Consider the following 27,063-nt stretch of genomic DNA (forward strand, 5'->3'; position numbering starts at 1 on the left):
GTAATCAAGACAAATAGTTCATGAAATTAAGCAGAATTATGCTCAAGAGAGACTGGGTCAACTCACTACTGCTGCTCTATCCTCTCCAGACATCCCTGCTTTCCCTGCTGAATTCTGTGTAATTAGTTCCCTGCTTTTTGTTCTCTCTCCTGCCTTGCCATAGTAAGATAGTGTTAGTTCTATCAGGCCGGTCTTGATACTTCTTTTCTTTTGCATATCCAGAATTATTCAGAAATTTCTGTTTCATATTGACTTGATATTGATTGATCTCTGTAGCAATTGTTTTTCCTTTTTCTCTTTTCTTACATCTCAGCATTAGCTCACTCTTGCTACACCAAAATACTCAAAAACAACCTTGGCAATATTTTTCTGCCTTGCAGTACTTGGTCCCATATATAACTGTCCAAGAGGTTTAGCACAAGGAAGGTTTCTGCTTCTGCTTTCCTACCCTTGCTGTTTCAGAAGGAATCTAGAAGAGTCTTGTGCATGGCCAACAAAATCCCAGCCTTCTTCATTCTCATGCTAACGTTCAGAAGAGAAAATATTAAAACAATCCTGATGGGACAGGATTAATTGAGTATTTATGAGCAAGATTATAAATCCTCATTAGTTTTTCTCCTAAGACTGTTCTGGTCACTTCCTAATTTGTTTAGGTGTAGTATTTCATTCCAGGCTGTACTTCCCTCATTTACTGACTGAACATACGTAAGATTCACAAAAAAGACTGTATTCTCACAATACTGCTGGCTTTGTAACCCATGTCCACACATCTACATCAAGGAACTCTTTCAGGCCAAGTGCAGCCAATGATGAATTCAATACTATATTAAAGCCCAACATTAGTAGGTATTAATATGCAGAGGTGCACCTCTTTCTCCTTGCTGTATGGGAAGATGTCACAGAATCACAGAATCACCTGGGTTGGAAGGGACCTCAAGGATCATGTAGTTCCAACCCCCCTGCCTAGCAGGGCCACCAAACGTACACATTCAGATCAGGTTGCCCAGGACCCCGTCCAACCTGGCCTTGAACACGTCCAAGGACGGGGCATCCACAACCTCCCTGGGCAGCCCGTTCCAGGGCCTAACTACTCTCCTTGTGAAGAACTTCCCCCTAACATCCAACCTAAATCTTCCCTCCCTCAACTTGGATCCATTTCCCCTAGTCCTGCTGTTGTCAGCCCTTTTGAAGAGTTTACTCCCCTCCTGGGTGTAGGTTCCCTTCAGGTATTGATAGGCTGCAATGAGGTCGCCCCGCAGCCTTCTCTTCTCCAGGCTGAACAAGCCCAATTCCCTCAGCCTGTCCTCATAGGGGAGGTGCTCCAGCCCTCTGATCATCTTAGTCGCCCTCCTCTGGACCCTTTCCAAGATCTCTATGTCTTTCTTGTACTTGTCAAAGAGGAATGAGTACAGACAGACTCATGATCTCCCTGGCAGAAGTGAAAGACTCTTCTTTTGAATATAGCTATCCATGAAGACAAAACTGTGGAGTAGAAGCAGTGTAAGTGGTAATAGGTGAACGGTTGGACTGGATGATCTTTTAGATCTTTTCCAACCTTGGCGATTCTATGATTCTATGATTCTATAATGTATCTGTACACTTAAAAGTCATGACTTTGAAGAAATCAAGCTGAACTTTTCCTAATATCCTACCTGAACCTCCCCCATGCAACTTGAAGCCATTTCTTCTATTGCTTGTTGTATGAGAGAAGACAATGATCACCACCTCCTTTCAGGTAGTTGTAAAAAGCAATAAGGTTTCCCCTGTGCCTTTTATTTTCCAGTCTAAACAATCCCAGCTCCCTCAGCTGCTCCTTGAAAGACTTGTGCTCCAGACCCTTCACAGCTTCATTGCCCTTCTCTGAACACACTTCAGGGCCTCAATGCCTTATAGAGGGGAGCCCAAAACTTAGCACGGTACTTGAAGCGCACACCAGAGCTAACTACAGGAGGACAATCATCTCCCTGCTGCAGCTGGCTACAGGATTTCTGATACAAGCCAGGTTACTGTTGGCCTTCTTGGCTACCTGGGCATATCGCTGGCTCATGTTTAGCTGAATGTCAGCCAAGACCTTCAAGCCCCTTTCTTCCAGTTTGCCAGCCACTCTGCCCAAAGCCTGTAACATTACCTAGAAAAAAAAAAAAAGAAAAAAAAAAAAAAATAGGCATTACACCTGCTAAGGTCTGTTACATTGTGATTCTCTCCTCCACAAAAACACTCAGCTTTCTTCAGACTAAAAGCCAGCCAGGGAACATATAATTTTTCAGTGTGCAATTCTTCCTTCATTTGTTAGCTTTTCCAGTCCTGCAAAACACAGCTCTCTGAAATCCTATTCTTTTGGCACAGAACACCACAGCAGCTCAGATGTGAGTGGAGAACTTGTAAGAGCCAGCTACAAGCAGTGAGGGGAAACATAATTTGTTAATTTGTAAAGGAGTGACTGTAAAAGCAGTGGTGTTGATTTAGATAATAATTTTGTTTCATCACAGTTTTTTTAACATACAGAGTTTCCCCTGATTTTGATTCTCTAAGCTTATCTGGTTTGGAGCTTGCTTAACCTGGAATTATTTGTATGAAGTTTTCCAAGAAGCTTGTCCTGAGTTCTAGACATGCTGTACAACATGCACATCAACATGGATAAAACACTCACGCTTCTTAGATAACAAGCCACTGAGGAATTCTGTAATATTCTCAGAGCTGGGGGGCCACATCAACAACTTGTGTAAATTCCAGAGGGCTACAAAAGCAGCAGAAGAGATTTACATTATGCTTTTATTTAATATAGATGCCCTGACATGGATATTTCCATCAGATCAGATCATGGAAGCATAGAGAGCATGTTTAGTAAGGATGTTGAAAATTCACCTAATTCACCTCTAAACCATTGCTGGCAGAGTTGAATCTGGATGATGGTAAAATAGAATAAAATGGGTCAATGCTTAACTGCTCCTTGAAATTGTCATGGTTCTAGTCCTGTGTTGGATTTTTAAAACCATCAAGTAGGGTACAGACTTGCAGTTCACTCAAGGGAATGAAGAGCAAGAATCTAAAAATGAAGGTGCCATATTCATTTAGCCTTTCTTCAGTGTTCCCTGTGGAAAAGGAAAACCCATGATCTAATCTTAGCTTTTACCAGTAATTATTATTTAGTATCTGAAGAGGGCCACATTATTAGTGCACATTGTAACAAAGACTTTAAAAGACTGGGTCAGGAAGATAACGACTGAGGATTGTTGCCATACCATATCTGCTCTCCCTCTTTGCCACAGTCTTTGCAAACTCCTGACAACACTTTGGCAGTTAGTATCTATGTGACTGCCTAATATGACATTCTCTCCTCTCTGACCACAATTTCCATCTGTCTCATACTATGCTGTACTGAAAGCTCATCAATAATATTTAAGAACTGGTGGAAATAACTGAAAAGTAAAGTTGTTTTACAAATATAAAAGCAAACTCTTAAGAAATCAGTTCACTTATTTCTACAAGCCACCATAGAAAAACTGATTTTTTTTTTTTTTTCAAAACCAAATACAACTGAAACATCAATTCAACGGTCCAGTTTCTAGCTTCTAATGCTTTTATTCCTTATCCTTTCCTGTGTATCTTCCACAACCATATAGGTAAATAACTGTTATTACTATTTGCTAGTAGAAAATGGTTATTTTCTACCATCTGATTTTCACATGTTGAATATTATTTTTAAGAATTTAATTAAATATCAGTTTTAACAGAGCATCGTTAAATAAAATTATCATGAAATATATTCCTTAAAGTTGCCAGGCTATTGATAATACATTCATTACTTATAATATTTACTGAAATTTGAAAGTTACATTTACAAATTGTTAATATTCCTCTCACTGTTCTATTGCCATTTCTGTGAACTTACAATTATTTTCCAAGACCTAAAACTCAGGAAAGATATTCATCTTTACCTTTTCTATATTATTACTGGAAACAGCTATTCAGGAGAGGATAGATGCTCTGTATTCTTTACGAGAAAATATTAAGGACAAAGAGAGTCAAAGTTCCCTTGCTTCGGCAGCATTAATCCAAATGAAACCTTTTGTAAAAAATCTTATAATTCCAATCCATTAAAACATATAGCTTTGTGTAGAGGTAGCAACGTTGCTACACCAGACCTAGTTGTCTATCCAAAAAACGCAGCAATAAAAATAAAAAAATGAAATATATTTTCCCATTGACCTTCCATAGCAAGAGTATAAGCTGTGTAAGTATTAGACAAAGGATTCCATTCATAGGATTTTCCTAGCTCTTGTTGTGCTTTAATCTAGGCTAAGAAGAAAAACTGAGATCAAATCCACATGACTTTACCGAACACTGATGTGCAAGAGATAACTAGATGCTTTTTCGTGAAGATAAATTTATTTTTTTATGCAGTACACTTGTCATAATTTCATTTTTCTGGATTTCAGTGGAGCAACATATAAGAAAGAATTCATAAAGCTGAGAAAGTTGAGCATTACCTGGCAAAATGCAAAGAGGTACTAAAGACAACAGTGTTATTTCGAAATGGAAATTATCAGGCTAAAGAGGGATAACAGCAAAGAGAATGAGGTATGGAAATGAGACAATTTAGTATATTCACAATCTATTCAGTGGACTTGAAAACTGCCATTGAGCTAGGGAGGGTAGTAATAATACACGAAAAATAATGTTAAAATAATGGAGGCTCAGAGAATCACAGGGAAATAAATTAGGGCTAGATTCAGGGGGGACCTGAATATGAGAAATGGCTTGAAATTCCATCTTTTTCAGTGCAAAATGAAGTCACATTTGAGAGCACTTAGAATTCCTGCTGTAGATTGAAACTCATCAGTGGGAATTCCTGAAAAGGGTATTAGTGAGCCAGTTCATCACAAGATGTCTGTGTACTGTCTGTATGATATACACGTGAAAAGGGCATAGGTAGTTACAGGCTATACTGGAAAAGTTAGTTCCAGTAGAGACCAGGAAATGTCGTTTCCAGTAAAAGGTTCTAGTGAAAACTTACCTGTAATTGTGCGGTTTTGAATTAGATGCACGTGATCAAGATGAGTTTAAATACATATAGATAAGGAACACTGTGAATGAAAATGCAGGAGAAATAAGAAAAGTAGAAGTTTTCTTACAGAACAAAGAGTGAGAGGGAACATTTTTGCTAGTATCTATCAGTGCACTGGAGTAATCATCATGGAAGAAGAAGAGCTACTTAAGCTAGCAAAAACGTTGGAATAAAGATAAATTTTATATATAGGTCAAGCATGCTTTTAATCAAGAAGGCAGATGCTTCTACCCATTAAAAGAGTAAGGTTCTGCAAGATCCTTCTAACAAAAATAGGACATAGTGAACAAATATAACTAGTTTAAAAACGGTTTACATTACAACTTTTGAAAAGATCAGCATTTGATAATGATGGGAGAGAAGGAGTCTGTGATATCTGAACACTGAACAACACTTCCAGCTTGCCTTCTGGCTGGATTAGTTTTGATTATCCCATCAGTGATATCCATCCTTAGAGTGGTAAGTCTACTGCACTGTTTAAGTTTCAGATCTACTGAATGGATTGACACACATCCTCATCAGAAAGAAAACATGACTGGTAACCCTAGAGCCGATACTCAACAGGTTTGTCAGGCTGTATCGGGCTGCTCTTCATCCACTCTTTCCGAGTACTTCTTTGCTAAATGATACACTGCAAATGAAACTTTTTCTATGGCTCATGAAATGCCAAAGAATTATTTTAAACATCTTCCCAAATTCATGATTTATTCTACATTCCATTTATTCAGCATTGAAATGCATGAACATAAAATGACAATATGTTTTTCTGCTCATTTTTCTCATACAAAGGAGACATCTGTGACATTACAAACAACTCTTTAAATAACTTGTTTTTTATTATGCCTACATATTCACACACAACTCATTTATACTGGGTCTATATGAATTGGTAAATATTCTTACTCTTGAACAAAGTTATACAGTCTCATCAAATAAATGAGCTTTGTAATACTGTGTTGGGGGTGTCTTTATTGGTTTTGGTTTTTTTTTTTTTTTTTTTTCCTTTTTTAAAAATTTTAATTTCATATTGCATCCAGTATTGTGGAAGGCAGTTACTATTGTAAATTTTAGGAACAACATGAAATACTCCTTGATTTTTGGACTACATTTTGCAAGATAGATTTTCAAAGAGAAGATATCTTCCTATATTTTTAGGTACTTGGGAAAATTCCATCCTGAATCATAATTCATAAACACCATAGAAAATAGGTTATCTATTTCAAAAGCAATGGGCTTTTCTCAACTATATGGTTGTACTAAGCATAACATCTTAAGAGGAAAAAAAAAAAAAAAAAAATAGATATTTTAGGAACATTCAGAATGGGGGAAAAAATAAGCAAAGAATAACAATGTCTTAGTAGAAATGCATAAATAGCTTATGTGTACATGTTTTTGTTGTTACTGATGTTTAGTTTTTTGTATTTTTTTAATTGTTTTCCTGAGGATAAAAAGAGCAAAGTGGCATGAAGCCCTTTCTGGTCTCATTCATTCTTGAACTTTGTTCATTTTATCCATAAACTGACCACAGCCTTTTCTTGTTGGAAAAAAATAGAAATGGTAATAAATCATAGAACACTCATGTTAACTCAAGAGAGCTCAGTCAAAACACTCACAGAGGCAAAGGCAGGGCTATTTTTCACCTTACAGTGTCTAAACAAGATTAACACTATATTTTCACTCTTGGTAATCATTTACAATTAGTCATGTAAATCTTAATGTCATTCTCCATTATAATTTTACAGCGAGGAATGGTTTTTCTCACTTGTTTACATAGCGTTTACTTATTGCAAATGACTGACAACTGTAAATGACAAGAAAATCACAGCTACTGCATCACAGTCTACCTATAGTAGATACCCTAGTCCCTTACTCCATACAAATAATAAACTGCTGTAAACAAAACCACACCAAATACCTCTTCAAGCTTTGCCAAGAAAGAGAGAGTGGTAAATATGCTTGAAGTGTAAGCAAATATTTATTCGCCTCTGAATAAACTTATTTAATATTTTTCCTTTATATTAGCAAAACAATGCAAGTGTCTCCATCTGTCCTGAATGGAGAGGAAAGAGCATAAATGTTTCTGATTTGTTATGAGAAATGTTATCAAAAAGGCAAAGTGAAGTCTGCTGAGGGACAAGTATTTCTCAATAAAATATTTTGGGAACTAGAATGAAATGGATATATTCAAAATGAAGTATCTATTATCCAGTTATGCAGCAATATGTTCCCATAAGTAACGACACTTTGATATACAAATGTCTATGTCTGCTTCTTAAAAGTGGAGTGTCCTCTTTGCTTTAAAAGTCAAAATGACTGAAATTGAGAGCCATATGATCTCAGTAAAACAGAATCTATGTAAGAAAGTTACATGGAAATACATAAAAAGTGAAAAAACACCACATTTTTAATGCAAACTTCAGATCTCTTCTGGATACGCTTTCTTCTGATATATATTGAGGCAGGGGAAAAAAAAAATCTCAAAGTAATAGAACAACTTTCAGAAAGTTTCAGAAAGTGTAGGTGGAGAAAAGTATACTGACTGAAAGATGTACCGCCATTTAAAATGGACTGGTGGGCAGAGTCAACAATAAACAAAAAGAGAAAAGGCAGGCATTCATTTCCAAACTAATGCCAGTTTCACATACGTACACATGAAGTTACCTGGCCATGTGTTTAAAATCCAAGCAGTGGTGTTCAGGTTTCAGCTTAGCTTGGATAAAAGCAAAGAACTACGTAATTATTGCAAACAGCTAAACAAAGGTGGGCTTGCCCTCCTCCTTCCCTACCCCACAGCAAGTAGCCGACTGGAAGATCTATCCAAAATACCTCCCCCAGCCGGACCGAGGAAGCTGCCAACACCTGGCTGAGGGCGAGCTGCCGCCTCCGGCCCCGGGGCTGAGCCAACGGCTGGAACTGCGGGGCGCGCGGGCGCGGCGGTACCTCGGACAGCTCCACACTCACCGTCCTCGTTCTCGTCGAACACGGGCGCCCTGTGCGAGTGGCTGCCCCCCATGTTAGTCCACAGCCCGCTCCGCATCCCCCGCCGACAGCATTCCGCGGGGCCGGCAGTCACCCCGGGCTCGGGGCAGCTGCCCTCCCGCCGCCCCAGCCCGGCCCGGGGAGCTTCCGCAGGGCTAGCAGTCACCCTGTGACATGAAAGCGATCCGTCCGCCCCTGGCAGCGAGCGCTGCTGGCGCTCGCGGACTTTGGCCCGTCTCTCATCGCGGAGGGGCAGGGGAGGGAGGGAGTTGGGGAGGAGGGAGGGAGGAGACGGAGGTCCTGCTGGTGGTGGCTTTTGGTAAGCGGTAAAAGCTGGATCTACCTGGATCCTAGCGGATCCTCCTTCTGCCTCCTTCGAGACCTCCGCCGGAGAGCGCGGAGTCTGTGCTGCTGCCTCGGCAGCACTGCCTAACGAGGGCACGGAGCTTCTCCTGCCGCTCGGAGGAGCTTACTGGCATTGGCACCCGCAGCTGAGGGCTACTGGGATCCGAAGAGGCTGAGGAGCCGTGGGTGTAAGCTCTTCTTAGGTTAACCTTTTAGGAGTTTTTTTCCTCCCTAATAGGGGTTCCCCCTCCGGCAGCGGGGAGGACCACGGTCAGCTGTCCGAACTTCACTGAGTTCATCAAAGGAAAAAAAATAATAACAATGAAAAGAGAGAAAATATCCCTCTTCCTTTTCCTTCCTCCGGACCCGGGGTGCTGGAGAGAGGTCTCGGCGGGGCTGTCCTCCGCAGCGCGGGTGCAGCAGAGCACTTTCGGGAGCGACGGAGCAGGAACCGGACCGCCGCGGGGGATGCGCCCGGAGTGGCCGAGAGGGGGCGCCGCTGAGGAGAGCCACCGCGCCCAGCCCTGCCCGGCCCCGCAGCGCCACCTGGCGGCCAGCAGCCGCCTCCTGCTTGTCACCGGCAGGGCGGCTCCGATAGGACTTCGTGAGAAGAGGAGCAAAAAAGTACACCTGTATACACATCAGTATATTTATCTCGAAATAGCTCAATTACAAAAGCGCTTTAGGGAAAAGAAAGAGGGGGTAGTGGATAAGATGGAAGAACATTAGAGAATACATAGAGAGAGAGAGAGAGAGAATATACATATATTCTCTAATGTTCTTCCACCTTATCCACTACCCCTTCTTTCAAACTTCTGACTTTGGAAAAGTTCTAGAAAAAAATTGTGCATACAGAAGGAGAACTTTCTTTACTTACTGTTTTTAACTGCCTTAGTTATTCACATCAGCTATCTTTGAACTCAGTATAATCTTGCCATAACCTTTCAAGGAAAGGTTGACTGAAATTGAATGCAGAGGGCGAGACCCTGCATTATGCAACTAAGAGCTCAGAGCTTACCGCATCTACAAACACAGACAGCTGATAAATTCAGGGAATAGTGATATTTTTCCATAAGTATACATGGACAGATTGTATCACTAACTGATATTCCATACTTAATCATCTGGATTGTCACTATTAACATGCAAAATGTTTGCAAAATACAGAATGTTTCAATACAAAGACATCTAAATTGTTGTTTGGAAAGCATCACTTTCTCTTTGTTATTCATTAGTTTATTACTCAACTATACAATATACTATACTATACAACCTAAGTCATCCAGTCAAAAAAAAAAAAAAAAAAAACCAACAATGTTATGTTATTGAGGTTATGTGCATTTAAGAAGAGGATAGCAGTAACATATAGAAATCATTACCTTTCAGCTAGCAGTTATCATCTGTGCTAACCAGCAAGCATGGTACTCTAAGTTAATCCCTTTCCTTTTGAATTGGCAAGGGAGAGTTGCATTTAAAGTTTAATGCATTTCAGCTGATGAGTTACCTTCTACCTGAGCTAAGGTCTTATATCACATTAATGTAATTGCTTTGATTCTTGTGAGAGAACTTTAAACTGACCTTCCAAATAATGGGAAGAATTCGTTTGCCAGTAAATCCCCAATCTTGTGTGTGATTATTTTACATATAGGAAGCATGTTTCTAAAACAACAGATGTGGGATGAGCAGGAGCAGCTTGAGATTGCTTTGCATGCTGAAAATATGAATCATGAAAAAATTCTTGCAACAGCCAGGAATTACTCTATTTCTTTCTTTTTCATCTGACTTCTTCCATACCAACTGATTCCAATGACTCTACAGAGATGTCAGTTGTGATTTCATATGACAAGGCCCACATGGACCAAAATAGTTAAACTGCTTACAGAGTAACAAGTTGTCTCTATTCATTTAACAGTCATTCCTACTAGAATATGTGTCTTTCTTACTCTTATTTGGATTATTACAGTAATGATGATCCACTCATTCATTACTTATTAAAGATAACTTTATGTTCTTCTGTAACTCTTGCTCTTGACTAGTGACAGACCTTATTCTTCCCAGTCATTTTCAATTAAAAAAAAAAATTAAAAATAATCATTTGGCAAGAATTGCTGGGTTTGCTGCTCTAATGAAAATGCAAGGTATTCATTGCCACACTGCCTTTGCTCCAAATGAATTTTTGCTTGTACTAAACAGACAAGCTTGCTGGTTGCATCAGCATTTCTGCAGATTATCAAAAGTTATTTTCTTAATAGTGTTCAATGGAACAGAGGGCATCAAGGCCAGATGTATTCATGAGACCTAGAAAAGTCTCAAGGAAATCAATTGCAATTTTCCAGTATGAGTAATATCAAACCTTGAGTATACAACCTGTTTATTCACATGGCCCAGAACTCTGAACAGACACATTAGTTCAGCATTTTTCTAATGTTACTCAAAACAACCATTTGCATATTTTGGAGCAACCATTGCTCCAAAATTAGCAAAAAATCTTCAGGAACAATTACTCATGTATTTTTCCAATTGCTTTGGTAAATAAGAAATAAATCTGAAATCAGAACATCATACTAATCAATGAAGCTCTCTGAAGATTAAGCTTTTTCAGGGTATTCAGTAGTTACTCTCGTGGAACAAGTTTCTCAGCTACCAGAAGTCAAAATTTGTAAGTCTTTGAAGACCAGAACCAAATCCCATTTCCCATGTTTATCTGCTTTAATAAAACACCACCAGGCCTTGCTTGAGATAAATCAAATTCTAATCTTAAAAAGATGCTTTATTTTTAGCATGTAAACAGTGCATAGCATACACAGAAAACACGGTAGGGAAAAAGGGCGTTCTATCACAGGGTGTTGTTTTTTTTCCTGTAAATCAGAAGCTGCAATCATTGTGAACATCACTTTAAGCCCCTTGTTTTCCATTTTCATTTAAGGTCTACACTACCTGGCTTAGATTAATAATGTTTTTTGTTGTTGTTGTTTTTTTCAGATCTCCATGCAGAGTTAGCAATAAAGAAAATCAAACATGATCACACTATTTTGCACTATTAAACTTCCCTTAGGGAATTCAGTAGTTTAAAGCCAGTAATTCTGTGATTACAGCTTTTGTATTAAAATGCTTTTGATGAGATTTACAGGATGACCCTACAGTTCTTGAAGTCAAAGTATACCCTGTTGATATGCTAATATTTGTAAATTGTGGAGTGTTTATACTGATATTTTGGTGTTTGAATACTATCCTGTAGTTAATTAGCAAGATATTAAAAAATATCTCTTATCTTTATGATTAAGACGACTTAAAATGAACAATGATGGTTTAAAAATAGTCCTCTTTATGGAAATCAATAAAGACCACACTCACAGCTGGTTACTTTTGTGTCCCTCTTTGCAGAGAAGGGTCACAGTCTCTGCTGTGTGTTCTTATGGATGTAACAGAGACAAGGATAGGGTATGTTCATACTAAAGAAGCAGTGGGTTGGGTAAAGTGAGAATCAGTGAATGAGGAGAACAAGTATTACTGCTTTTCTAATTCACTAAGAATTGATAACTAGTGGTATAGTCAGATTTGTTTTCAGGACAGTGTCCAAACAGGTAAAGGAGTTAGAAACCTTCCATGGTATTTAAGTCTCAGTTCATCTGTGAGGAGTGGAGCTGTAGTTGAAACCATCTCCTTTCAGTTAACACTGGTGGTAAAGCTGTCCAAAACCCTTCCTTAACAATCTCTGCTTCCCACTCTCAGTGAGATCACTAAAATGTGATAAAATGCAAAGGCTGCCAAAATAAGAAAAAAAATGTTTGATCTTTCCATGGTTAACTGTTGGAATCTGAACTCTACCCTTTTTAATTTGAATTTTGCAGAATTCATGCATTGGGAGAACTCAATCAATAAGCCAGCAAGAGTCAAGAACCTGAAATACCCACTGACAGTTTTCAGGCATAAATATGTGCTGTTTGAAATTAATGTCAGAGCCTATGTGAGTTGACTGAATCCTATTTCACCCCTGGATGAATCTGACAGGAACTGCTTCTTCTAAAGTGCTATCAAAAGGGTATTAAAATGCTACTATTTTATTGAGGTTTACCATGAGCAGCAGTGAATATAATTGACATCATCTAGTAGACTCACAACAAGTGAAAAGGTACAAGAATTGGTCCAAGCATAGATCAAAGTTTCCTTTACTTTGCCAGAACAATGAATTTGCTGCAAGACAGGTGTTTTGCTTGGCTTCCCAAGATGCCTTCTCAACTGCTCCTTTTTCAGCAGTCCTAATTCCCATTCCCAAAGCACAAATGTAAAACATGATACAGTTTTGAACAGATTTTAAACTAATCTCAGTGGGTCATCCAGGCATGAATTTGCAGAAAGACTAAATGAGGCTCCAGCCTTCCTGTTAGAAAAGTTAATGGAGTATGGAATAGACTCGTAGCCATGTTGTGCATAATCAAATCTCATGGTTAGACTGTAAGTGTATCTGCTCCCATTCTCCATTTCACCTGATCAATAGCATTCAATGAGGCTTACAAAAGGCTGCTAGCCAGTTGCTTCCCTTGTATTGCATCAATGTTATTTCACAGCTATAGCCATTTTCTCAGAGACCTGCTGTATGCTCGGACTTGTTTCAGGAGAAGAAGAAAGCATCTGAGCCCAGCTAAACATCTGCTGAAAACAGCAGGTTCATAGATCTTACTTATTTCTATATTTTCATGCCAGAAGACTCACCAAAAAAAAAAAAAAAAAAAAAAAAAAAAAAAAAAAAAAAAAAAAAAAAAAAAAAAAGAAAAGAAAAGAAAAGAAAAGAAAAGACTAAAACAATATCTGCTAGATGTAACAAATTTCCCAGCAGAGCTATGGAATTCCTAAATTAAGAGTTCATAAAAGCTCGTAAATCTCTTCCACTGTGCATTTATTTACCAGTTCCATGGAGTGTCAGGCTTCATCTACTTTGTGTCCACAGTGGTTAGAAGTGGGCACATGCACTGCTGGGCTGACTTTCCCCCTCTCTTCACATAGCTGCACTGTATTCATGCTATAGGGATTTCTGGAGAAACTCAGTTTCCTAGAAGATTAAGCTTTGGAAACCACAGATGGTCTTAACCTCAGCATCTTTAAAATGAACTGGACATGAAGTGATGAGTTAGAAACCAGAACTATTTCTTTGTACAGAACACTAAATTGATAATGTGGGAAGAGTATGTTCTGCAGAACATTGGATACTTTGAGGTCAAAATTGCAGTAGCTTTGAGTTTGGGCTTCTACCTAAGTTTCAAGTTTATTTAGCATACATCCTTTATCTCTCCAATACAGTTATATCAGCCAAATAATCAAAACCACCTACTTTGCCTGTGTACACAGCAAGAACAATTGCAGACAGCACTGGCTCTATAAACAGTCCTCAAACCTCTGGAATCTCTCAGAAAATGTAACTGCCTACGGGAATGAAGTAAATTTCCTGTGCATATCCAAGGAGTGAAAAGCAAACTGAAGTTACTGGAATCACAGATCAGGAATAACTGCAGCTCTAGAACTGCTGGCCCCGGTTCAGGCATATTACCACTGAGTCAACACTTCTACAATTGGCTTCAGCTGTAGCCTGATTGGCCCATCATGCCCATCTCATGATTTGACTCCGTTACTCTAACTCACAGACTGATAAACCCTAAGCAATTTTCACTGCAGTATATAGCTGAAATGACTTAAAATGGAAAACATTTTGTTATTTTATGGCTTTTATCTGTTTCTGTGCTGTTCCATATAGTATGCATTTTCCTTTTCTCTCAGCACAGAAATAAGATGAAAATATTGTGAAAGTTTTTTCTCAGTTTCTTCCTATGACTGAAGTTTTGAAGTCCACTGAAAGAGAAAGCAAAATTATGTGCATTTATCTTGTGATGGGAGCAGAGCCTTTAGTAGTATTAGGCAAAAATAAATAAAGTGATTGTTGGCATTTGCTACAGAAAGGATCTCTCTAAACCAGTTAAGGGTATGAAAAAACATATGATGATAAGATGTTAGACACAATGAGACTTCATTGTGGTCAGCTCACTGCGACATCATGTGCATAAGCATGTCAAAATTCAGATTGGACATAAAGCTGAGAATAAGGGCTCCCAAGTTCTATGTCTGCTGCTCATTGTGACCACTGCACATTTCTTTGTCTATTCATCTGGTGTTTCCACGTACAAAGATTTTATTTCAGAGCTGAGTACCTGCAGCTTGAGGAAGGGGTAAAAAATATTTGAAGTAGCTGCCCTTTCTTTAGAGAGCTAAACTAGTTCCAGCAACAGGTCCATAGGAATAAGTGTTGGAGAAGAACAGGGCCGTACAAGAGAAGCTGGGACATACATAGCTCCAGAATGTCTCTTGAGCACATGCAGAACCTAATTCTCAGCATAACTGCCATGAAATCCGGTGAGAAACCAAGTGTACCTTTTCCATCTCCCCACAGTGAATATTCCGAAAGAAGTGAGATTGGGCCAGCGTTTCCTCAAGCATTCCGCTGTAAGCTGGAGCCATTTTCCAACAGTGAAACAGCCCAGCTGCTCCCTTCCTTAGCCCATGTGTAGTGGCCTTGTGTAGTTTATGTTCCCTTCAGTCTTAGCTGTTTAATAAGCTTTACTACTTAATGATTTTTTCTCCCCTTCTTCATGTAATATAGCTGTATCTGGAGCGCTGAGGATTCTCTGTTAATAGCTTGTACTATTGTATTTTGTCACATCTATTCTTGTGACTGGCAATTCATCAGTATTATTGATTGATGTAAAATTATAGATCTTCCAATCTTCCCTAGCCTGCAGAGTGTCTTTCAAGAACTCAGAATGTAGCTCAAGTGATGAAGAGCCGTACTTAGCAGAACAGTTAAGAGGCTGCACTTTTAGAGCTATTACATTTGGGCTATTAAGGCAAAACACTAAATAGTGGTGCCAGGGTGAGTTACAGCTCTCTTGTTCCTTTTCTTCTCAGGAGTAGAGTGTAATTTGTTTCTTCTTTCTTTCTTTCTTTCCTTCTTTCTTTCTTTTTTTTCTCTTTTTTTCCTTTTTTTTTTTTTTTTTTAATTTTGATATAAAACACTACTACAGCTCAAGACACATATTCTCATCTCACAGATAAAAAAAATACAAGATTGCAGTTTGAAGAACAAAAATTACCTGCTGAGTCCCGCACAAGAAGCCCGAGTGAGTTGAACTTTGTCACTGGAGCCTCTACTGGGCCATGGCAATCTTGTACACTGTGAGCTGAAAAATAAAAGGAAATTAATTGCTCACAGAAGTGTCACCTGAAGGAAATGTTATCAAAATTAATCAGATTTGTTAAATAAGAAAAAAACATCATTTACTGAATATCTCATTAAATCTATTTGCTAAAATAGATTTGTCTATTTACTCTGTCACAGCAGAGTAAAGCCCTCACAGACATGTTCATGAATTGTTCAAGTTCTCAGGAAAGGGGCAAAATTAATGTTCAAATTTACAGAACCATTCAACAGAGTTTGAAGGTTGCCATGTGTTTGCTGAGTAATTAGGATTAAAATACAAAGTTTTGTAGGTGTTCTTGAAGTTAATAACTTTATCTTATTCCACTATCTTAATTGCTTAGAGGGTAGAAATTTGTTTTGCTGTTCAGTTTTAATCACATCTCTCTGCCCTTATGAAGAGATTTAACATATGCATGCTAGAGTATTATCAGTGCAACAAGATGGATAAAGAGGCAAGGTAGGTGGAATAGGTTTAAATATTCTTTTCAAGTAAGGCCTACTGGTGCTTGGGAGCCACACAGCCTTGGAATTGAGTTAGCTATGCTTTGTAAAAATAACAGAACTACTGTATTTAGCATTGTGTAACTTACACTGGGTCTTGTGGAAACATATGAAAGCATTCTGTTCCTTATGGGAACAGCATTTACAGGAATCATATGCAATTAATGCAAGAGTCCATAGGAACCTCATTATATGACCAAAGTCACCAACAATCTCTTTAAATTATGTTTCCACAAATGAAAAAAGCTCCTTTCCCCCTAGATCATCCATTAGAAAAAATTGAATGATCTTTAAAAAAAGAGACTGATAAAGTTTTCCATAAAGGTATGTTTATTTTTTTAGCTCCTGTAAAGATGCCCTGAACAAATATGTCGCTTGGATTACAATCAGATGCATTTTTTTAAATCTTTCAATACTGGCTACATCTAATTTACTAGTTTAGTTTAATACAGGAGTGTGCTCTTAAAGCAAATCTCACAGTTGACTAAGTTTATTTGCTTTGTTTTGCATCTTGGAGCAGTCTCAGAATGTAATCTGAATTCTCTTGGGATGAACAAAACAAGCTGTCCTGCAGGACTGCACACAGTATAGCCCAACAGTACACCCCAACAGATATGGGCCAGTCAGCCCATGTGTCAGACTAGAGCTAAGATGAAGTGAAACCTTCCAAACATATACAGTGTAGATATTATGGTCTCAACACTAGCTGTACCCACAGCACTGCTCCAGCTGCTAATATGCAGAAGACATCTCTGGGCTTCTTACTTCGTGCCATCTAAAGAAGCTGCAGCTCCTATTTCATGTTCTTTTATCCTCCCACAGAAATTTCTGACATTAAGAAATGTATGCAGCAGTGTGTCAGTAGGTTGAGTATAGAATTGTTTTTTTTTTTTTCTTTCTTCCTTCTTAATAAATAAAGAAATAAATACATAAATAACTAAATAATTCAAAACCAGAGATTATGGAGAAGCTAGTTGGTGAAGAAAAGTCTCTGGTATACACAGACACTTCAGCATTTGGTTCTGTGTTACACTCCAGGCTTATCTCAATTTACATTCAAGAGATCATTCAAACAGAAAATTGTGTAGACAAAGCAAGAGAACCATACTTTTAAATGTCCGTAGGACAATCCATATGTGCAGGCCATGAGCAGACTATACCCGTATATTTCAGTTGGTTTTAGCAACCCATCAACTGTGAGAATGAGCCCAGCTCCTGAAAATAAACCTGCAGGACAACATACATTCACAACTGCAATTTTTTTTCTATTAGAGTACAATTGGACTCACAGTTTGGTATAGTCATGCTTGGTTAGTAAGGGGAAGGAATTCTTTCCACACAGAGTAGTCAGTGCTGAAGTGGAAAATCATTTATGTTCATCACATCTGTGGATCCCTAGTATTTGCAGCCTTGTTTACTACATTGATTTGATGCAGTCCTAATATCTTATTATGTGAAGAAATTATTCAGATGCTGTAAGCTTGTTTTTCTCTGATGAATCTCTGATGACATTTTAGTTTAAGAAAAAAACTAATATAGCTAAATTTAAATTCACATTTTAATTATTATTTTTATTTAAATACATCTTAAACATTTTAAAATTTATTTAAAATTAATTTTAATATTGAAAGTAATTAAACTTTTAAAGAAATAAACACAAGTCTGTTGAAGTATCAATTTACATATCTTAAATTCTTCCGATTGTCCAGCTAAGAATCACTCAGGAGAAAGAAGAAAAAGGGTGCCCAACACAGAAATGAGACTGATGACAGACTGCTCTGGATTTTAGCATGTCAGACCCACTGCAATCTTCACAGTTGTCCTTATTACTCTTTATGTTCTGCATATTTCATGTCTTCCCTGACTTTCTTTTGTATCTTTCTATACTCTTCCATGTACATGAGAGAAAGTAATGTAGTTCTGTGTTTTAAAGTATTTTCTACTACAGGTGACAAGTTGTAATGTGATATATGTCATATATCTATGTCACACATAGTATGTGTCATATTATATGAATTTTGTGATTTTACCTCTTCCAAAAGATAATATTTTAAAATAGCTTTGTACTGCATTTGTGGGAAGGACGACATTCACAGACAATTATAAATCATATTAGAACCTTAGAAATTGCATCCTTTTTTGGGTGCATATGAAAATAGTTCTCTCTTCTGTTCCTCAGCAAGCATTTACTAGAAGGGAGTTACAAATAGTCTTATTACTCAGCAAAAGCCAATGTTTAGAATTGACCACTACCTGCAGCATCTATTCTGTCTGCCTGCCTGTATGTTTTCCATAAAGAAAGACCTATTGTGCCTTCTGCTGGAAAATGATACTAAAGTGGTTATCAAATGGTGAACCAGAAGCTAAAGAAATGAGGATGAAAAAACCATGCTTCCGGCTTCCATCGCTCCAAAGAGGAAATCTGATTAACATCACTGAAGGCAGCTTTTCAAGGCTGTTTCTTTTGGTACTAAGGTTCTCAGAAGTCAAATCCCTTAATGTCCGCTGAGAAATGCGAGGAATTCTTAATTGCCAACCAGAGGACTATCAAATTTCCCACCCAAGGGGCCTGGGCCCTCAGCCCAGTGAGAAGTAAGGCTGCAGAGGGCCCATGGGAGGGAGGAGAGGTTACCGCAGGTAGGCAAAGTGCAAACATTCGGTTTATTTTTCTGCAGAAATAAAAATGCAACTTGCCTATCTGTTTTATTTTGGCTCCGTTTGCAGCCTTTGTCTTGCTGGGCTGGGAGATGGTGATCTGGGATGGTGATTTGAAGAAAATTTGTGTGCCTGAATGAAGTCAGAGCATGCTTGCTTGGAGGGAAATGTGTTACTTGTTGTTCACTGTGACGTGGCTTCTGTTGATTGAAAGGAACCTGCTGTGACTTACTGCTGAAATTACAGGAATCTTCAATCTTCAGAGTAGCCAACAGCCCTTGCAGAGGTACAAAATCATAGAAGGGAAAATGCTAAGATAGAATTATCTTGGTTGCAAAGCATGTTATTTATCTGAACTGTTCCTGCTATGAGCTCAGTAGTGACCTTGTCACTAGGTCAACAGTTTGTATCGGCAATGGAAGTATTTGCAAGTGTGTTCACAAACGGGGATTTTGAAGAAATTCTGGCAGTTTCCATCTGAGTCCCTTGCTGAGGATGGGGTAACAGCAAAGGTATGGGGGGCCAAGCTACCTCAAATCCCATGGGTTCTCTGCAAACCATGTGCATGGCAATAATTTGGGAGCCAATAAAAACTCCCTGTTCCCTTACTTGGTCTCTACATAACATTTTCTGTTTCTCTTCTCTTCCTATTGCTTCTAATCTCTTCTATATATGGTGCCTGCAGTAGATTTCTGACAACAACCATAGTAGAAGTTATGCTGGAAAAAGTCAACTCTTGAAATCTAAATCAAAAGTATTAAAATATCCTCTTTTTTCAAAAAGCCTGATAATCAAGTTTCTTAACTGGTTTCAGAGAAGTTTGATTTCAGCTGATCACTGAAAATTAATAAGCTAGAAGGCAGGAAGGAAAAATGGTCAGATTCATTAAAAAAAAAAAACAAACATATTAAAATAAGATTCAATACAGTAAATTGTTTATGCTTATTTTCACTTTACATGCTATCTGAACCTGCTACCTAGTGAGCCATGTTCAATTATGGAGTAGATAAACTCTAAACAAATGAAGCTTACATGCTTGAAAGAATTGAGAGGCTTAAAAAAAAGTGGCTGCTTTTGGTTTTTGTGTGTGTGTTTCTTGCATTTCGTGCAGTCATTTACTCACTGAAAAGGCAGTGTATTTTCTTTAGGCAGTGTTGAACATATGCCCATTGTTTACTTGCTATGCTCACATCAGTGCAATGCTTCGCCATTTACCACTGTGACTCCTCATTCCTGGTTCCTTCTATGTTCCTCCTCTTTACTGTGTCCTCACACGGCTTTTCAGCTTAAATCTAAGCAAGGTGAGAGCTCGCAGCATTTCTTCTTCAATCATCAGTGACATCAAGATGGCACTAATGACTGAAAGGAGATTCTGTCAAGCAAGAAGCAAAGGTAGGTTCTGTCAAGTATGTGGCACACACAGTCCAGTGGCTGGCAATGGACATACCTTCCATCACCACACAAGACTCTTCTCAACTACCAGTACTTTGGACAACAATGTTTGCCCTCTGCAGGGACTGAGCTGGGATTTTCTGAAGCTGAATATAAGACTGTGGAAGAGCAGCCACAATCTACAAAAGGGTTCTTCGGAGGCTCTCTCTTCTCTGGACCAAGTACAAGCAATAAAGTATTTGCTTCTGAGGTCTAGACCCAAACAGCAAATACTCAGAAAGTCCAACACAGGAAATGCACTATTCATCTGAAGTGTTGACAGATAAAATAAATTATGTTAGTAGCACTTGTGCTTTAAGAAGTTGTGTTGGAGGAAAAGCTGGACATCCTTTGCATGCAAGAAAAAAGCCCAAACCCTTCAACAGCAGCACCCAAACCAGATACAGACTTTTTCAGGTGTATGTGTTCTGCCTTTGTGAACGATGAACATCAGAAAATATAGAGCTCACAGGAACACAATTTGGGGAACAATGCTGTCTTGGAAATGAGAGATATTTGATTATCTTCTGAATCTGCTATCTCAAGTAAGAATGATTCATTGATGCTAGTGGACACAAAGGAGAGGAACCTACCACGTTAGTACAGTCATTTTTCATGTGCTGATTTCATGAAAAAAAATGCTAAGCAAGGCATGCAATTGCTAAGCAAGGAAAATCTATTGTTATTGATGGATGTAAGGAAATAATCTTGGGAGAAAAACGGTGGTAGGTTGAACACAGAATAGTGTGCAAAGGTTATAGCAAAGTTCTGCAGTCCAACAGATCATCTTTTCACCACATTTGCACAGCTTCTAGTTCAGTGGGAGTCTTGATACATGACTTTGGTCCCTAAGATGTAACCCATATACAACTCATGTCATTTGGAAATTAGTCTCCAGCTCTCAGCAGCATAGTAGATAATCACATCTAATGTCTTCTTATTCTGTGCTTCAAACATCCTCCAGTGAGTTACATTAAGACTAAGCTTCATTCTCTTGCTTGAGGCTGTAAGACAAAAGACAAAAGGAATTAAGAAAATAAAGTATGCATAAATGTGAAAAAGCAAAATATCATTACATTCCCTAAAGCATCTGTGCTTCAGGAAGACAAATGGCAATATAGTTTATTAAAGACAATTCTGAAATCTGCAGCAAAATCTCCAACACAGAGACAGGCAAAGCATAGCCTGCTTAAATAGACAGCTGCATGCAATTATTTGTCTCTGAGCATTTTTTTCTTCCTACGTATGCTGTTAGGCACACGTGTGCAACAGTGTACTCCTACTGAATTCAACAGCATGTTTAAACTTACATGTGCTTAACTACTTTGCTGGATGTGGACATTGGGTTCTCTCTCCAAAGAATAACATTTTCTTCTCTTCTTAATTAGTGTTTTCTTTTTATATATATTAAAAATGAGGTTATTATATGCTGTTCTCTGTCACAGCTGAACTCCTTCATGCGTTACACTGGAAATTCGAACAATCTCACCAGCTCTAAGTGAAAAATCTTTCACCATCAGCACTCTAATCCCAAATTAGGTCGTGTTTCTTCTAAGACAGTGATTGTCACACCTACTGTTTCATGCTGCAGAACAATCCTAGGGAAGAAAAAACACCCTCACTTACATTAGTCTTACCCTAGTTTTTAAGTATGTGTTTTCTAATTACTAGAATCATTTACTGAGAAACGATGATAAAACCAACATAGGCACAACTGAATTCTTTCTCTTCTGTTGCCTATTAGTTTAACAGAAGTCACACTAACTTGTTTTCCTAATATTTGTCTGAAAAGAGGTAGAGCTCCTCAGCCAAAGGGAGAATGAATGGTAAAATAAAGCCATGCAGGTGTTCCCCTTCCTCAGTAGCCTCTCACAGCAGGACCATAAACATTTTCTGCCTCTTCCTCTGCTCTGCCGCTCCTTGGTAATGGAAAGACTTCTAACTCCTCCTGGCATAGGGCAGGTCCCCACAGCCTTGTTTGGGCAACAGACTTTCCAAGACCACCACTGGGACTGATTGCAAAAGCATGGCTCATGGTTTGGCCTCGCTCAGTTCATCGCAGTCATCTGCATCCAGCCCAAAATTCTCTCGTCTTTCCTTCCTGCGTTTGAAACCCACAAAATAAAAATGGTTAAATAAATAAAAAAACTTAATAAATGAAAATGAGATAAATATACGAATAAGTGTTAAACAAGTACAGTTTAAAAAATAAATCACTAGAATGCCATTCAGTTTAAGAGCAGCTGTGGCCTAACAGTAGCTGTGGTTCATGGCAGAAGCCAACTCCTAAGCAAGGGTCAGAATCTAATAGTTTTAACCATTCTGTTGTATCTGTTGTCCTGTTCGCTGCCAAGGGGAAGAGGAGATTAGAATATGGTACCTTTTTGGTGAAAATAGAGTTTCACTTCTCTCTTTGCATTGCCTTCAGTGAGTAAAAATGAAAGAAAACATGAAATAATAAATGTGCATCTATTTCATCTTTTATCTCCCTTCTTTCACCACTTTTCATCCAGAGTCACATGCTGGATGTTCACATTGCAGAACAAGTTTTAATTCTGACACATAATAACAATTACTGCTGGCCGTGTCTGCCTCAGGCATGAGCAAAACAAAGAAGTGTTGGATATGTAAATCATTCTCCTTTTTTTTTTTTTTTTTTTTTTTTTTTTTTTGGTTCTGGCACAGCTAGAGGATATAGGATTGTCCTCACCGGGTTCTGCTCCCTGTGTTTGGAATGCCCCTGTATCGGTTCACTGCGCTGGACTGTAAAATCAAAGAAAAATGTGAGAAACACAATCCAACATGCCCTGAAGTTCAGAGCCCAGGCCCAGTGCTTTCCGTTCAAGATTTGAATTCTTCTAATACAGTTCCTATGTGTGTGTGTAGTTTGGCCTCAACATTTCCTGAAGGAATGTGTCCGCACAGCTAAACAGAATACCTCCCTGGGGGCAGCTTTACAGTTGCTGCAGCACGGAAAGAAAATCAGATTTTACAAAGACTGAAATGGAGTACATTCTGCTGGGGTATAAAATAAGCTTCATGCTTGACAACATTAATGGTCAAACTGTAACAACAAAAAAGAATATTTTACTCTACGGCATTTGGATCAGGAGCCTCGAAACTTTGCCCATCTTTGGGAAAAAAAAAAAAAAAAATTGGAAGAAGAAAAAAAAGAAAAAAAAAAAAAGAATGAGATATAAATATAGGAAAATGATCAATATTTTCTAACTATAAAAAGGCTCCAACAAGGCACCTTTCCAAACCAAATCATTCTTTAAACATGTTCCACATGCTTTGTAAGTCACTCTCTTGTCCTGAGGCTGGATCTGCTAGCAAAGAGGTGTGTTAAATACAGATGAACAAAAAGATCAGCTCAGAACTTTTCATCATTCTTGCAAATGCTGATTCCTCTTCAGAACTACTGGACTACTCAGCCCAGGCACCAGTTATTCTTCAGTGAGGGCTCAGCACTCTCAGAGAGTAACAAACATATTTAGCCTTCTCCCAGCAAGCTGAACATTTAATAACAGAGCTCAGGCAATCTCATTGAAGATATTTTTGGTTCCTGCTCCTAGGAAAGTATAAAGCTAAAACAAGCCAGTTTATTGGCATCAAGAATCTACACACTGTGTTTGGAAATATAACTATTCTTTCAAAAGTATGTGTAAAGCAGAATCAAAGAGTCTGCTTTGATCACTTTGATACTTTCCTGAATGTTGCTCGTTTTCTTTGACTCTATTGGCCACATTTCTCTTTGGTGTCAGAGTGAAAGCTGCAGACAATGTTATCATTCTCTGCCTGGTGCACTGTTTTATTATCAAAGCACATGTACCTATATTATGCAATAGGAAGAATTAAGACTGTCTTTTACGTGAACAAAGTTGATGCCAAACTTCTTGTCAGGCCTTGTAGCCCCGAATTTCTACACTTATATGTGATGGGGATAGGGATGTATAAAGAGGGTGTTTAAGGGACATTTCCTTCTTAATCCCTGCTACAAAAACTTCCAGTGATCCAAGTGCATCACCATGAGAGCAGGACAAGGACCCAAGCACTGGAAAAGTAACATGGGTACCAAAGAAAAGGAGGTAAAAGAGAAAGATACCCACGTATGCCATTTCTTCTATTTACTGAATATTCTCATTGTGCATTTTGCACCCCCTGCAGTGTGAATTCAACCTTCCTGACTGTTAGTGATTAGAAGAGTGAAAAATGTGCACTATATTCCAGGTGAGCAGGTCCCTGCTTCTGAAATGGAATCAAAATATTCCTGAAGTCAACACTTGTGACCTATTCTAAGATTATATCCACATTTTTTCCTGGCAATTCTGACTTAGTGGCTTATAATGATCCCAGAGTTAATAAGTAAATATGCTTTATTAAACGTAGCTGCTTTTTTTTTTTTTTTTTTTTTTTTTTACATCCACTATCATTACAGCTAATCAACTCTAATCAACTCTTGTAGTATATAAGACACTTTATGTAAAAACTAACACCCAAATACGGTGTTGGATTCAGTTATTTCCATTAAGTAAGTCTTTAATTATCTTATTTCTTTAGGATATTCTGATATTCTTCTAGTTGATATTTGTGCCTATATTTTTGCTTCAAGTTGTGTTAGTGGTAGTGTATAGATGATGATAACTATAGTAAAGATAACACTTACGGCCATGTAGTCTTTATGTCCCTGGGAAGTGATTATTTCACACAAACTACTTGATCATTATGTATATGATGAATAAATTAACTCTGTATAATTAATTTAATGTTAATTTAAGATAAACTGACAGAGTTTTCCTTTAGTATTTACCCAAGATTACTGGAGATTGGACGGCCTCTTTTCCTCGTGTGCGTTCACGTTTTCTCCCTTTTGGAGCTATTTCCCTCAAGGAACAATGTTGTAACAAAGAACATTTCAATGGTTTCTGCAAACTTCAGCATGACTTTACTCTTGTATACTTTGTATATGTATATCAGAAGGACACTTTACATTTCAAAAGCAACAGCTTCTCAGTTTTAGAAGACAGCTTATTATTTCAAAAGAGCTTCTCATTTGCAAGGGTAGCCTAAGCTCTCAGCAAGGAAGATCATTGCCGTGACTCACTAGTTCTCATTGCTGATAAGATTGCTTTTTGCCCCAAATGCTTGGTTTTCAGCTTGGGAAACTTCTTTAAATTCACCAGTGACTTTGCCAGCTAGACAACAACAGCATCAGAGTGTGAATCACACCATTTCAATAGGCTGATTGTGAAATAAATATGAACAGGAACAGCAGGGGGCTGGCTTTTCTTTAGCAGTCAGTTTCCTTTTCACTATATGCCCTTAAAATGCCTAGGCAGCCTATTAGCAGAGGAGAAGATTGATAGAATTGCATTTACATTTTAAATCAAGCCAAGTTCTTGCTTCCCCAGCCACAACCCTTCTAAGACATCAAACAAACAAACAAACAAAAAAAATCAAAACAAAAAGACAAAGCAGCAGCCGAATAGAAAGGAGGGAAATAAATGTTAATTTGCTTAGTCCTCTAATGGAAATTAGCTTAATGGTCCAAAATTGAAAGTATCTCTGTTAAAGACCTTGGCTTGTTCTGCACATGAAAGGCCTAGCACTGCAACTGGGGTGATTCGTCACTCAAAATATTTCTATTCATGTAGTTCCTCAGTGCAGACCCAGCTGTAACGGTCTGTCTCAGATTTGTATTGTTATTTCTCTTTTATTTTGGGAACAATTATAAGAGTAAACCCAAAATTTCTAAACAAAAATTTTAATGTGTCCGAGTAGATGCACTATTGCTGTGAAAGTCCCCCAGTCCACCCTAGGATCTGACTCAGCTTTTGCCCATCTAGTGATCACAAATGCCCACTCCTTGGACACCCCAAACCAAAGCATGCTGGCTTAACTAACAGCCATGGCAATGTCCATGACAGTGGCCATTTTCTGGGAAGCCACCCATAAGCCAGTTCTGCTTATGGGTGGGGAGGGGACCTGGTCAGCACTTCATTCTTGCATGTGTTCTCCAAATACCTGTTTGAGCACCTAGCTTAGATATCCAGTTAGACTATTTCAGGCATACACAGAGCTCCATTTTACATATCTTCAACTACTATGAAGTCATCTGACTTCAACAAATACGAAATAAAAACATAAGGGTAGTTAGTCATCTGAGAATTCATTAAATGTGGTTCAGAAGCAGGTTACTTTTTTGTTTTTAAAATCAAAGGATCATGAAGAAGAATGAAATTCAGACTTAAATGTTAATTATATCTGAAACAGACTGCATTTCTGATATTCCAATACCTTTTTCTTTCAAGGCAAATTGACTGAAGAAAAATAGTGATTAATCAGTTTATTGATTTAGTTAAAGAGAATGAAACTCCACTTATTTTCATCACTTCTAGGTTTTATCAAGTAGAGAAACTCATCAGCTATTTCACCTTACTTATATATTTCTGTGCCTCAGAAGAGTATTTATTCACAAAGTGCTTGCCATATTGTTTGGTTTTAAGGCACTGACTTTCAGCCTGTTTCATATCTCCAACAGGCAGCACAACACATCTGATGGACTGAAAACAAGTTTAAATCTAGAGTGAGACTGTAGATCTGTAGAAGTCTGAGACTTGTGTCACTGATTTCAGTGTGGGTAGGATTTCTTCCATTGTACTTAAATATTAAATGTGAAAAGAGGTGAGCACAAAAAGAAGCAGAACTATGGAGACATGATGCATTACACGGATCCCTGATTTGCCTTCTCAAACAATAATTTGTTCTACCTTGCAGTTGTGCTAGTCTCCTGGAAGACCTGCTATTTGTATCAAGAAATGAACACAGCACAAGCTTT

At 38.2% G+C, this 27,063-nt stretch overlaps 2 protein-coding genes across 2 annotated transcripts in view; one reads left to right on the forward strand and one right to left on the reverse strand.

Annotated features, from left to right (window-relative positions):
* STK32B (serine/threonine kinase 32B) overlaps nt 1-9,043 on the reverse strand; it is a 150,770-nt gene extending 141,727 nt beyond the window's left edge. Inside the window, exon 1 of the mRNA XM_052681669.1 lies at nt 8,030-9,043. Within this exon, the coding sequence (XP_052537629.1) occupies nt 8,030-8,105 (76 nt within the window). The 5' untranslated portion in view covers nt 8,106-9,043. The remainder of the gene's footprint in view (nt 1-8,029) is intronic.
* The window catches only part of STX18 (syntaxin 18), a 540,575-nt gene that overhangs the window by 227,754 nt on the left and 285,758 nt on the right, over nt 1-27,063 (forward strand). The gene's annotated exons all lie outside the window — the stretch shown is intronic.

This window comes from Tympanuchus pallidicinctus, unplaced genomic scaffold (genome assembly GCF_026119805.1).
Source record: "Tympanuchus pallidicinctus isolate F22 unplaced genomic scaffold, pur_lepc_1.0 scaffold2, whole genome shotgun sequence".
Classification (NCBI taxonomy): domain Eukaryota; kingdom Metazoa; phylum Chordata; class Aves; order Galliformes; family Phasianidae; genus Tympanuchus; species Tympanuchus pallidicinctus.